This window comes from Bos indicus, chromosome 8 (genome assembly GCF_029378745.1).
Source record: "Bos indicus isolate NIAB-ARS_2022 breed Sahiwal x Tharparkar chromosome 8, NIAB-ARS_B.indTharparkar_mat_pri_1.0, whole genome shotgun sequence".
Classification (NCBI taxonomy): domain Eukaryota; kingdom Metazoa; phylum Chordata; class Mammalia; order Artiodactyla; family Bovidae; genus Bos; species Bos indicus.
Window position 1 is genome coordinate 103119931 of NC_091767.1, and position 14004 is coordinate 103133934.

The 14004-nt window shown below is 53.4% G+C and overlaps 1 protein-coding gene across 17 annotated transcripts in view; it reads left to right on the plus strand.

The window, feature by feature from the left end:
• Positions 1-14004, plus strand: part of ZNF618 (zinc finger protein 618) — a 205093-nt gene that overhangs the window by 126432 nt on the left and 64657 nt on the right. For 16 of the 17 annotated variants that reach the window (XM_019966777.2, XM_019966780.2, XM_019966778.2 and 13 more), the window contains one exon: positions 3030-3292. In XM_019966777.2, coding sequence (XP_019822336.1) covers positions 3030-3292 — 263 coding nt within the window. Of the gene's footprint in view, positions 1-3029; positions 3293-11771; positions 11868-14004 lie in introns of all 17 variants that reach the window. The other variant, XM_070795336.1, reaches the window with a different exon arrangement.

Here is a 14004-nt window from a genome sequence, read left to right on the forward strand (position 1 = left end):
CATTGTTATGAGGACACCTAATTAAATGTAAAGCATCCAAGAAAAGCAACATTTGGGCTTGTAAATCTAAATTGTAAAGCCAGAGGAAGAGAAGTCCCCATGTTCTCAGTGTAGCGTGGGCTTGGGGGTGTTGCCTTTAAGGGAGTGGATGGTTGTGTGCCCTTGTGCCCATGGGCGAGACAATGGCTGATGTAGCTCCTGGTGTAAGAGTTGCTCATGCCAGGTGGCGGGGGGAGGGGTGCCTTCAGAGGTGGGGGTCTAACTCCATCCCAAGCAATCAGGGAAGGCTTCCTGGAGGCAGGGATGTCATCGTGGACCAGTGTCGTCATAATGGCAGCTGCCATCCACGCACATCCATTCTGTGCAGCTCCCTGGCTCACCACCTGCCCCACGCTGGCAAGGTTCATGGTGGTCCCCCTTTAACAAACAAGGATACTGACCCTCAGAGAGGGGAGTGTCTGGCCCGAGGTTGTGGGGTTTGTGGACACCCAACCTGTCAGACTCCAACAGCCCAACTTGTCAGACTCCCAAGAGCCCTCCCTCGCACCAGGATGGCAGATGCTGTTGAGGTCCTTGAGGGCAGAAAGGGACCCTGAGTCTGCTTGGCTGGGATGGTCTCAGACCCCAGGGTGAGGGTGTTTTGGACAGGGGGCTGTCCTTCCTGACCTGTGACGTCAGCTGCAGGGACCGCTGACAGGTGGGACCCCTCCGCTCTGATGGCCTCTTCTCCAGGCCTGGGAAGCATGTCTGCTCTGAGCTTGGGACTGAGTGTCTTCTCCAGCCAGGGTCCAGCCTGGGAAGGGTCCTCAGTGGCCTGCCTGCCCAGCTGCCCCAGGACCTGTGGGCTGTGTTCTTGCCAGACTGGCCCCTGGCAATCAGACAGGATCCCTGAGTCCCATCTCTGTGCCCCATGAGCCTCAGAGTGGGCAGGACTGACCAGTGGTATCTCCTGCTAGGTCTCAGGGCAGGAATCGGGGTTTCAGCAACTTCCATCAGAAGTTTGTCTTAGTCAGTCTAGACTGTGTTCTGGTTCTGCATTTTTTACAATTGATCTCTTGAGGCCTTTTGAGTAGGTGCGGGGCTCCCTGCCTCCCTATGCAGAAACAGGCTCAGAGAGGATCAGGGCCCATGCAGGGGTCCAAGCTGGGATGGCAGTACTGGGGTTTAAACCCCATTGGTTTACTTCTACAGACCCTGCACTAAAATCAGTGCCATGTAAGGCCCTTCTCCAGTGTCCTCTGCACGCTTCCTTTCCCTCCCACCATCCTGTAGACAGTAGGTATCCTTAGAATGTCTCCACTGGGGCCATTCTTCTAGGTCCCTTGCAGACGCTGCCTTGTGTCTGCATCACAGCACTGTGGAGTAGGTGCTGTGTTTATCCCCACTGTATGGGTGTGAAGACTGAGGCTCGGGAGTGACGTCACTTTTGCAGGAACCCACAACTTGAGAATGGCAGTTCTGAGATTTGGCCCCGTGATGCTCCAGATTCAATTCCTTGCATCCTTTTCCCATCAGGCCGCCTCTGTTCCCTCTTCTTGGCTTGCAGACAGCCTCCTCTCTGTGTCCTTACCTGGTAGGGAAGGAGTGGGAAAGATCTTTCTCCTTCTTCAAAGGCCACAGTCCTATCAGATAAGGGTCCCACTGTTCTGATCTTCCTTAACCTGAATTACCTGGTAAAGACCTTATCCCCAGATACGGTCTCACCGGGGATTAGGACTTCACCATATGAAGTGGGGGTTGGGGGTGCAGTGGTGTCCACAGTACCTCCCCAGTGGCCCTCCTGTGCCCCCTCCTCATCAGCTAGGGCCTTCCTTCTCTGTCTCTGCTCAGTTCCCCAACCTGGGAGAAAGCTGAGAGCTGGGAGGGACAGTGGCCATGATAAAGTCCATGCTCTTGGGGTAGATGGAGCTGGAAGCCCAGAGGGGGAAGGGTCTTGTCCAGAGTCACACAGCAAGCCCCCAGCCAACCCAGGATGAGACCCCAGGTCCTGCCTCCCAGCCTGGACACCTCCGCTGAGCTCCAGTTGGTATACTAGCTGGCCCTGACGGAGCCTGCCTGAGTCTGGGCCTTGAAGTTCATGGTGCAGCTGCCTTTCTGGAGCAGTGGTGAGGGCTGGGCCTGGCCAAGGCAACATCACAGGCCTCGAACATGATCAGATTCCCCAGCTTGTGCACACCTTGGCTTTTACAACCAATGCCAGAAGGACGAGGGGCCCTTGTGATAAGACAGAGTCTCCCTGAAAGGAGAGTGGTTCCAGTGGATGGCGGGGACCTGGCTTCTTGCCTTGGCTGGCCACCAGTCTTGTGTGTGGCCCCAGGCAGGTCACAGCTCTGCGCAAGACCTCAGTGCTCTCCTCCATATTGAGTATATTAACTTGAGAATGGTTTCTCTTATTTGAAGAGCCACCTAGAGGCCAGAGGGTGGGGACCCAGATTGGTTCCATAGCTTCCCTGCCTTTCGGCTTATATGTTCCTGTCTATAAAGCAGGAGGAACTCTGCAGCCCTTCTGCAAAGGGTGGAGCGGACCCCGCTCTGCACACATCAAGCCGCTGACACCCCTACCACTCCAAGTGTAGCACCTACCCCCCTGGCTGCTTGCTGGAAATGCACTCTTAGGCAAGACCCCAGACCTTCTGAACCAAATCTGCGTCTTACCAAGATTCTCAGATGATTCATGGGCACATCGAAGCTTGAGAAGAACTGATTTCTTCCAGCTACAGCTTTCCTTGCAGGTCTCATGTAGCTCCAGTTATACTGGTCACATTTAGACCTCAGCTTCTCCATCAGCAAAATGGGTGGAATTGGAGCCATCCGAGCCCAGTGATTTTCAAACTGTGTTCCTCGGAGCCCCCAGGGCTCCCTAGAGGATCCTCAAGGGCATGTGGCATGTGCTTTTTAAGGAAATGGTTACATGAGAGGTGGGTCTGTAGCTGAACATTTTGCAACCTCCTGGACTGGGAGGGGGGGTTTTCCAGGTAGGTCTGGGGCGGTGCTGGGGTCCAGTCTGAGCAGACTCTCTTCTTTGCCAGGGAGCGCTTGAAGCGCAGCCAGAAAAGCAACAAGCTGGAGGGGCCAGAGCCCGTGCCAGCTGAGGCCTCGCTCAGCACCGAGCAGGGAACGATGACGGAGGTGAAGGTCAAGACGGAGCTGCCGGACGACTACATCCAGGAGGTGATCTGGCAGGGCGAAGCCAAGGAGGAGAAGAAGGCGGTCAGCAAGGATGGGACCACCGGCGACGTGCCTGCCGAGATCTGCGTGGTGATCGGCGGCGTCCGCAACCAGCAGACCCTGGGTGAGCGCCTGTCCGCAGGGTCGGGCCTGGGCCGGGGTGGGCCCGGGCCAGGGTGGGAACGTGCGGCACAGTGCTGGGGGAGACAGGCCTGGGCTCCCTGCCCCTGGCCGGCTGAAGGGGCCTTCTGTGGCTCCCCTCTGCCCTCAGGGAAGGGCCTCGGCTCCTGACACTCGCCTTTACCTGCTCAGCTCTGCTCTGGAGCGCTTGTCTTCCCACTTGACGTGGCAAAAGCCAACCTGTCCTTTAAGATTTTCAGGTCAAATGCCTGGAACTTCCTGTGGGCCTCGTGGAACCCCTCCCACTGTGCATCCAGCACAGCGCGCATCACTTAGTGTCCTAAATGCCCGTCTGCGTTTCTTCCTTCTGGGCTTCCCCGGGGGCGACTTTCAGTGTGGGTCCTGTTCAGATTAGTTGTCTGATCAGGATCGGATGAGTCGTAGTCTGGCACGTTCTTCTGCCTCTTGTGGTCTGGGCTGGGCTCAGAGGAGCTCAGAGAAATGAGCTTCTTAGAAACCATCTCTCCCCGTTTCTCAGCGTGAGCCAGGGGATACCCCTCCGAGGCTGCCTACAGTCCTGCCAGGTTTGCAAACGCAGATGCCCGCAAGGCCCAACAGATACATTTATTTAGCATTGTGGAGATGAGCCAGACAGGCAGGTGGTGGGGCTCGGGTCCAGCTGGAGAGTTACGGTAACTAACTGGGAAGATGGGCTCAGCATGGCTGGATCTCTGACAGCACGTGCCAGAAATGAGAATTTTAAGGTAAATTCTTGTGGCTTTAAATGTTGGTGACTAATTTGACTTTTAAAATCTGCCAAAGGAAACATATCTGTGGTCAGAGTCCTTCCATGGGCCACCAGTTTTGCAACCCCGGCCTGTAAAATATAGTCCACATGCCGCATCCTGGCACAGAGGCCTTGCCTGGTTAGTTCCCAGACCTCCATTTGCATCCTCGCTGTCCTCCACATTTGTGTGCTCGGGAGGCCACCTGCCTGTCCCTCCTGGGGCAGCTCTGCCCACCTCCTCCTGAATTCCAGGCTTCCGTCCCGTGAGAGGCAGGCAGGGCCTGGTAGGGGAAGGCTCCCCTGGCTCTCTTTCCCCGAGTTTAAACTCAAGTCCTGTTGCTGTTTTTCGCAACCGCTGGGGATCAGCCTCGAGCTCCCATTCCCCGCTGTGCCTCAGCTGGTTGTGGTCTCTGTCGCCCTACCTGGGTCGCTCCAGTGTCCTGCTGGCAGCCTGCTTCTGGCATCGTTCGGGTTAGTCAGGGAGCATCCTCAGGGAGGCTGGAAAATGCCATCCTCCCCCGAGACAGAAGCGGAATGAGCCAGAAATACTTGCTGAAGAGCATGAGTGACCTAGCTCGGTGTCAAGTGAAAGAAGAGTCTGCTCCAGGACTTGTGTCTTAGCTCCCTCCACCCGGCTTCACACCCTACAGCCAAGGACTGTGTCAGCCTATAAGGGACGTGTTCGTTAACAGAGGAGATATCTGCCCATGCTCAATTTTGTGGGGCGGGCGGTGTTTTAAGACTCACTGGACCCAGAAGCTATGTATGCCCTTCACCAGGAGGTGTCTGGTGAAGGGTAGTTGAATCTGAATCTTGAGATAGGGTCGGCAGTCAGGCTTCAGGGGGGAAGCCTGGAGCGGCCACGCTAAGGAAATGCTGGGGGGGTCCTCCCTGGGTCAGCTGCCTGCACAGTGAGTGGCCCCAGGGCCTCGTGCCAGCCACGGACGCTGGTCTCCGGCTCAGCTGCTTCTCAGCAGCAGGCGCCTTCCCCTTGCTGTGCCTTGCTCTCCTCTCCTGCTAAAGCAGGCATGCTCCCTGTCCTGGCTGCCCCACGGGTGTGGGAACCACACAAAGGGACAGCGGGTGGGGGACGATGCTGTGCGCGGAAAACCTCGGCTCCTCAACCTGGGAACGCAGGTTCCCTGACTTAGTGTCCGTTACAGCTTGGGCAGGCCGCTTGACCTCTCTGTGCCTCAGTTCTCACAACTGCGGATTCATGGGGCTGTGTGAGGATGCACCGCGATCACGTGTATAAAGTACTAAACATCGTACTTAGTAAATAATTCACCATTATTCGCAGTAATACTCGTGTTGATAGTATAACATACCCCTTCAAAAGGAAAGAGTAGCAATAGTTTCTGCTTTTTCCCCAAGTCTGAGAAACAAGCCAGTGTGCTGTAGAGAAGAAATAGGATGGGGAAGAAAGCCAGCACTGGATGAGGTGTCAGAAGACATGGCTTCTGGGTGGTTCTTGATTTTCTCCCCTGAGCTCCTTCTAATACTGCTCCCCGCTGCCCCACCAAAATCCAGGGACTTTCAGGATGTTTTCAGATTTCTGAGTAAACTGCTTTTGAGGACCCTGTGGAAAAGGTTTAAAAGCAATGGTTAGCTGTGGAGCTGCCAGTTGGGAGCTGGTACCAAAGCCGGAGCTGGGCACTTCCTGCTAGTGGCGACGGTTGTCTCACACCCATCAAGGCTGACCTTCCACCTTGAGGGTGTAGTTTCTGTCAAGGGTCAGGCTTGAAGGAATCTGGCTTGGCCTTTTAGCAGCAGGAAAGAAAGGCAATTAAAAAAAAAGATGATGTTAGAATGAAACCTTATGAACTCATCCCTTCTCAGAATGGCATGTAGACATTATCTTATGGTCCAAGTCCAGGTAGTTGCTGCTGGCTATTAGGAGTTCCGTGTTGAAGGTTCTGAAGGGTGGCATGATTGATTATTGATGTCTACCACGGATGTGAAAGTGAGCAATGGAGCCCCACGTGCTATAGATTTGGCACGCGGTGCCCTCATTTTATAAAGGGGCAAGCAAAGCCCTGGGAGATGGAAGAGACTTGGCAACTCTACTTCATAACACCCTGTCCCACCTGCTCCTGGAAGTAAACAAGGCGGGAAGGCATTCCCTGGGCTGTGGCCAGGGCGGAATGCTGGTTAGAGTTACTCTTTGAATGAGCTTGTGCTACAGTGTGGCTGGGCACTGTGGAGTTAACATGTTCCCGAGGCACTTGGCAGGGACGCAGAGGGCTCTGGCCAGCTCTGCCACTGAACAGAATAGTGCTCCTATTCGATCAGCCAGTGCTGTCTCATGAGGGAGCCTCCCGTTTGCGGGCTCTCTGAGCTCCATCCCCCTTGTCCCCACCCCCAGGTCCTCACTGGCCCTTTAACAGCCATCAGATGAACAGTGTTCCCAGTGGCACAAACATTATCCCAGGCACTTCCCATGGAGGAGCCTGGTCATGGACACATGGATGGTACTTGGCAGCTTCTCAGACGAGGAGCGTGGGGAGGGGCATCGATGCCCAGGAGGCTGGCTGCCAGGCTTGCAAGTAGTCTCTGCTAGTTCCCTGCTGCCCAGAAATTCTGTGTACCAAAAAGGGTACTTCTCACTCTTGAAAGACTGTCACTGCCATTGAAATCATTATGGAGCTTGGGAGCAACATATCAAGTTTCTTTTTTAGCAAGAAGAGCAGAGATAATACTGACCATGACAGTTTTGTTGGGTAAAACCAATAGTGAAAGGCATCCCTAACTGTTGGCTGCACATGTCCCAAAAGTGTACCTCAGAATCCTTCTCAGCACAGTACACTAAGAAGTCATGGCCAGTCAGCTAGAATTGAAAAATCTGAAATGGACACTTGCTGCCATCCTTGTCCTAGCTGATGAAGACAAGACAGGCTGGGTTTACAGCAAAAAAAGCATGCAGCCCATGGAGGAATGGTGCAGAAGAGATGATGGAACACTTATAGTGTTCACAGCTTACAGCATTTTGATGGGAGGGGACTGAGCAGACACATTCCAAGTAGCCGCAATCCCAGTGCAGGAAAATCACCAGGAGGTGATTGCGAATCAGTACGAGGGAGGGCTCTGTGATTACAGAAAGTGTTTGGTAACTGAAGACAGGCCTGTGAGGGAGGAAGGTCCTGTCCTGGAGATGGGTGAGCAGAAGGGGGTCCCTAGATCTGGTACAGGAGGGAGAGTCAGTCAGCTGGGAGCCTGGATCCTGCAAGGATGTTTCTAGGCAGCGAGCTTTGGGCACCAGGGCTGCCCGGGGAGGAGAGGAGGGGAAAAAGGAGGTGGGGTCTTGGCCGCAGCCCTGGAAGGAGCAGCGGAAGAGCAGACAGCCATTCAGACACATCCGTGTGGGTTTTGGTCTGTTATGATCCTGAGGGGTGAAGGTCCTGCTTCGTAGTGCCAGCTGATAGTTAGTTTCCTGTTTCAGTTGGTGTTGGCAGTGCTTTGGGCTTGAGCCTGCCAGAACCAACCCTCAGCTCTTTTGCTACAGCCACTCAGAAAGGAAGGGTTCTGGCCTCCTTCCCAGGAGCATCTTATCCCTGCTGCTGACTCTTCATCAGGTGGTCCAAGGTGGGTTGGGGGTCCTGATTGGAGGGTTTCCATGGCAAAGGATCCCTAGCCTGTAAGCCAGGAGACCTAGGGTCTGCCCCTTGTGGGGCTGTGCAAGGGCCCGTTAACCTCTCTGAGCCATAAGGTCTTCATTGATTAGGGGGTATAATAAAATCTACCTGTCTTTCTAGTAGGATTGTTGAGGTCAGAGTGTAGTGATTGGTATGAAAGTATTTGTAAGGGGGAACAAAAAATGCAAAGTGGGGCTTCCCAGCTGGCGCTAGTGGTAAAGAACCCATCTGCCAGTGCAGGTGTATGTAAGAGATGCAGGTTTGATCCCTGGGTCAGGAAGATCCCCTGGAGGAAGGCATGGCAACCCACTCCAGTATTCTGGAGACAGAGGAGCCTGGCGGGCTACAGTCCATCGGGTCACAAAGAGTTGGACAAGACCCGACTGAAGCGACTTGGCACACAAAAAATGCAAAACAGAGACCAGTGGTACTAGCCAAAGTCCTGGATGTTGACATGTTCGGGGTTACCTCTAGAAGCAGAAAGGCTGATGGCTTCAGACTTCTTTTCTTCAGTGTCTCCTAAAAGAATTTTGAGGAATCGTATTCTCTTTCACATTTTTGAGTGGACATCTAACATTTCTATCCAAAGTTTAAATAATTGCAAAGGACAGAATTTCTGGAGTACTGTGTTTTTAAAATGTGGCATTTTGGAAATAAAACTGTGGACTACTCTTTTAAATGTATCCAGGGGACTCCAAACTCCACCGTTTCTGATATCCACCATCATTCATTAAAAAATAAAAAACATAATGAACAGGCTCGTCTTCAACAGTCAGAAATTTTACATCTTTCCTTTTTCTCCTTGAACTCATATTTCCAGTCCGCTTCTCTCACAGGATTTTATCCTACTGTGATATATTTTTTATGCTTGAGAGTCTTTTATTGATCACTGTTTCACACTCATCTCCCACAACAAGATGTACGTAAATTGAAATAGAAATTTCTAAAAAATTTGTTTGGATCATAAAGCTCTACGTCTTAAAACATTTTTTCCCCTGATCGAGTTGTTATTAGCATACAATTTGTCAAAAGCAAATTTAGATAAATAGCAAACATAAAAGTAAAACTTTATGGAAAATGCACCTCTTAATGAAATGGATGGGGTTTTATTTCTTCTTCCATTGGCTCACATTTCTGTGAATTAATATTTCTTATTGTCGAGGGAGACAAGATTCAGCATTAATTTAGTTCCTTTTTTTCCACTTTCTTAAGTGTAAAAGCTTAGAAGCCTTGTTCATGTAAATAAGGAGCCAGGGATAGGATGGAATCCTGTTTCAGCAGTGTCACTCAATTCCTTGAACTCCTTCCAAGTTGTATGCCAAAAATCACACGGGTCTATCATCAGACATTATTTTTAACGGTCTCTTCACTGACAACTCCATTAGATCCTTCTTCAGTTTTGTGGAAAGCAAAGAATTAGAAATCACCCAATTTACAAAAGGAATTGTTCCCAGTCATTCGATGCACCTGCATTCTAAGTCCAGCTTCTCTTTGCTTGGAGCTCTCAGATGTCCATCCCCCCTTGTACGCCACCGTAGGGGATTTAGGGGTGGGTGAAAAGACCATCGTGTTAGCTGTGTAGAAACGGGTGGCGGTGATGAGAACCAGTTGAGCACGGCCTCCCTGCCTGCTATGTTCTCTGGCCCGTTGGCTTTAGGGTTATAGGAAGAAATGCATTGGGCAATTGATAACTGGGAATTGATCCTCTTAAAATTCCCCATGCTCCAGCACCCCCAGGGGATTTGTACTCTACATGGAGGACCTTGGCCTGAGGTCATTCGTTCTGAGTCCACGCCCAGAGAGCCTCAGGAAACCTACTTGTCCTCTTTCCAGCTTACCTCTCCTGGGTCCCTGTCCCCCAGTAGGCCGTGGGCCCAGCTCTGCTGCATATTAGAACCAAGTGGGCAGGACGCTCCCGAGCATGTGCGCTCCCGAGTTGCTTTGCGCTAAATACGGGGTTGCCTGTTGTAAGGAGCTGTCTCTCCATCCACCCGCCTTGTGTCTTTCTTCTCTCTTTCACCTGCGCCGGATTTCTGCCTTAGTGCATCTTGTGTATCCTGCAAGGCACTGGAGCTGATCAGGAGCTTGATGGGTGCAAGGCATGGTAGAGTTGAGGATTGCTGCCCACTTTGCCCCTTTACCTCGGCCTCCTACTTCTCCCCTCCATGGCTTTGGGAGCTAGACCCGCCTGCTCTCACCTGGCCTCACCTGATCTGTCCAGTGCTTCCAGGAGGGAGCGTAAGCCAGGCTGTCTGCCAGGTGGTTATAGACAGTGTTGGACAGATGCTTTTCATCAGCACTTCCTGATTTCCTCTCCCCATCACAGCAGGATGGGGAGAGGAAAAGGCTCGCATCCATGTCTGGCATCTTCTGCCAGCCACCCTCAGGCCCTTGATCGGGTGCTCTGGGGGGTTGTGTCGTGGTGCCAGACATGGTAGGAGGTTCTGCTCCCCGGTGCTGGGAAAGCTCCATGTCCAACAGGGGTTCACAGCTCCCACGGCATCTGGACCTGGCGTGAGGATGGTGGGTTGGCTCTGGATCCCCGAGGGCCAGCCTGGGGCCCAGTTGCTCACTAGCCACTAGCTGAGTGGCCCCAGCCCTGGGGCCCGAAACTTTCCACGTTAATGGTTGAAGTGGGTGTTGAGTTGTCCCAACACACAGGGACTTCTGGGAAGATGGAGGGTGGAAATGAAAAGCCTGGATATGCTCAGTAAATGGTAGCTATTAGCAGGCACCCTCTCTTCTCTGCTTGCTCCCAGGGGCTGACCCTCTGGTGATCACACACAGGCTCCGGAGCAGGACAGATCAGGCCACCTCTGGCCTGATGTGTTGCCCCGTCGTCTGAAAAATGGGGATAATAATCACCTTTCTATGCTGGATTTGTGAGGATGGATTGAGCTGATGGGTGAGAAGCCCCCGAGTTCACACCCCACCCCACTCCCACTCGCTGGCTGTGTGAAGTGGGCAGATTGCTGCTTTCCCACCCATGCAGTGGGGTGCAGTGGGGTCAGAGACCAACCCATGCAGCGATTTTGGAGAGGCACAAGTGAAGACTTGCAGTGCCTGCACTGAGTAGAGAAAGACAGAGACAGAGGACAGGAGAGTAGTTGGGAAATGGAGCAGACTGAAGAAGCGTGCGGGGCAGGGAGTCAGGCGACAGAACGGGGACCAGCTGAAGTGAGTCCCCTAGAAGGCCCTCCAGCTGCCACTGCACCAGCCTGGGGTACACGGTGGCCACGGGCCAGGGGGATACCAGGCCACAGCACACACGAGGCATATCGTCCCTGGAGGGTCATTTTGCTGGCAGGATTATAGTGAGAAATGTTGGGTTATAACCTCACGATTGCTGTAGAATTGATGCTTTTGAACTGTGGTGTTGGAGAAGACTCTTGAGAGTCACTTGGACTGCAAGGAGATCAAACCAGTCCATCCTAAAGGAAATCAGTCCTGAATATTCATTGGAAGGACTGATGCTGAAGCTAAAGCTCCAATACTTTGGCCACCTGATGCGAAGAGCTGACTCATTTGAAAAGACCCTAATGCTGGGAAAGATTGAAGGCTGGAGGAGAAGGGGACGACAGAGGATGAGATGGTTGAATGGCATCACTGACTCAACGGACATGAGTTTGAGCAAGTTCCGGGAGTTGGTGATGGACAGGGAAGCCTGGTGTGCTGCAATCCATGGGGTTGCAAAGAGTTGGACACGACTGAGCGACTGAACTGAACTGAACCTCATGATGGATAATTTTATGTTCTATCTATATTATGAGTCAGGACAGAGGAAGCACAACACTTCAGGAGCGTTTGGTCCTGTGGCTGCTTGCTGCCTTCTGCCACACCCCAGCCTCCCTTGGGGAAGCGTGGCTGCCACTTAGCCAGCACAAGCTGTTTAGTGAAAAAGCAGACAGCATGACCTTGTGCATCCATCTCATGTGCAGATGGGGAAACTGAGGTTCTGAGAGCTCAGGGGACTGGCCAGCCCTAGACTCGAGAGTCCTCCTTACCTGGCCCCTCCCAACCCACCCCATCTTTAAGGGCTCTTTCTGATTTTTCACATAATTCAGATGCAAAAGCACTGAATGGCAGCCCCCACGGCAGATCTGTGCGAGGCCAGTATTCGGACACCTGGATTTTTGACCAAGCGTTGAGATGTGCATCTGGTACGTGATGGTTGAGGGGCAGGAGGACCCGATGGGGCCAGCATGAGGGTGGAGGCATGGCTGAATGTCGGCATCAGCAGTAGACCCTTGAGTACGCAGGGCCTGTTAGTATCTGCAGAGACTGAGCCTAACCTCCTCTACATCGTCTCTGCCCCCAGTCAGCAAATCTGAGCAGGCCCGGGACCCTGGATGCTGACTGCTGGAGGGCTGGTAGAGCGTGTAGGAATCTGGGTGTTGGGAGTGTGGGGCCCGTTTTGGCAGAACTGCTGTAGACTACAGCTCTGAAATGAGCCTTGGAGAGAAAGAGATTCTGTGGTCAAATTGGTTGGGAAATCTGGGGTTAATGGTCAGTTGCGTTCCTTTACTGCAGGTCCTCTTCCAGCTGGCACAGCTCTTGGGCGTGTCTCCCCAGACGGGCCATGCCTCCCACTTGCTTGACCATGGGCCCCTCTTCCCAGGACCTATTCAGGAAGTTGGGTCCAAGAGCAGTTCGGGGAAAACTGACAGTAATGCCAGCGCCCCTTTACCGAGTGCCTGCTGTGTACTGGGCACTGTGCCGAGTGGTCTCCGTGTTACTGCTCATGTCATTCCTCCCCCGTCTCCTTCAGTGAGGTGGGCGCTGTTTTACTGCGTCCATTTTATAGAAAGGAAGCCCGAGGTGTGGGCTTTTCCCTGGCTTGTCCAGGGCCCCATCTGTTTTGTGGTGAGCTGGGATTTGAACCCGGGGTTGCTGGCGTTGCTGCACTGTAGGGCTGCCGCTCTGTTGCACTCCCCCCATGCCCCAGACCCCTCTGCCCATCCAGACCCTTCTGCAGACAGGGCATCTGCAGCCCGGGGTCCCAGGGTGAATGAGGGGCAGGCAGGGCCTTGAGCTCAGGTGTCCCTCCTGCCAACACAGTGCTCAGTCTTGAGACTCAGCATGCTGGGCAAGTGGTCCGTTTTGCTCTGGGGCCAGGAGAGGGCCCGAGGGTGGCAAACTGTGCCCCTGTGACTCTGAATGGATAGAGATCTGTGAGCAAGGCTGCAGGTGCCCTCGGCGCTCTGTGGATTGAGGGAGAAGCCTGTGGGACTGACTGATTATAAACAGTGTCAACTGGGCGGATGAGTTGGGGACATCGCCCTCGGCGCTCTGTGGATTGAGGGAGAAGCCTGTGGGACTGACTGATTATAAACAGTGTCAACTGGGCGGATGAGTTGGGGACATCGCCCTCGGCGCTCTGTGGATTGAGGGAGAAGCCTGTGGGACTGACCTGATTATAAACAGTGTCAACTGGGCGGATGAGTTGGGGACATTGCAGCCCGCAGGCTCTGTCCATCAGCCCACACTTACCGTACGGTTTGAGGAAAGACCTCAGGTCATTGAAGGCAGTTGGAGAAACTGAGGCCCAAGTCTTGTGGCAGAGAACGGCAGAGACCTCATCCGGAAGTGGGTCAAGTCTGAACAAGGCTGTGGCCTTGGTCCTTTGGGGAGAGAGACCCCTCCGCTTGCCTTCCATGGGGCTCCGGCCCCTCTACCTCCCACTTGCCTTTCCCTTCTCCCGCCTGCTCGAGTCCCCTGACTGGCCACCCTTGCTGCAGCCTTGTCAGGGCCCCACACTGTGGCCACCAGGTCCTGCACTTGGCTGTCATAGCATCATCACCCTGTGGGTCCCCTTGCACAGTGGCCTGTCTGCTTCCCATCAGACAGAGGGCAGTGATAGCAAACTCTTTAAGGTCTGAGCCACCACTGGGTGTGAACTCCAGGTATCAAGTCAAGTCGTGGCTGGGGCCTCGGTGCCTGGCCCGTTGAAGATACTCGGCAAATTCCCTATCATTGAAGGGGAATCAGCAGAAACTGTTGAGGAGCGGGTGGAAGCACGGGGAGGGAATCCAGGTCTTTATTACACAGTGACAGATGAGGAGAACAGCAGGATGCTGTGAATTTACCGAGCCCCTGCTGTGTGCCAGTCATGGGGCTAAAGACAGGGAAATATACACTCTGATCTTTGCCCTCCGTGTGTGTATATTTTTCCCAGTGAGACAAGGGTAACACATATAAAACTGTTGAATAACAGGCTGCTAAATCCCATGCTGGTTTGGAGGACAGCGTTCCCTTGAGGGACCCACGGTGGCCAAGTAGCGCTGCCCACTGGTGGGC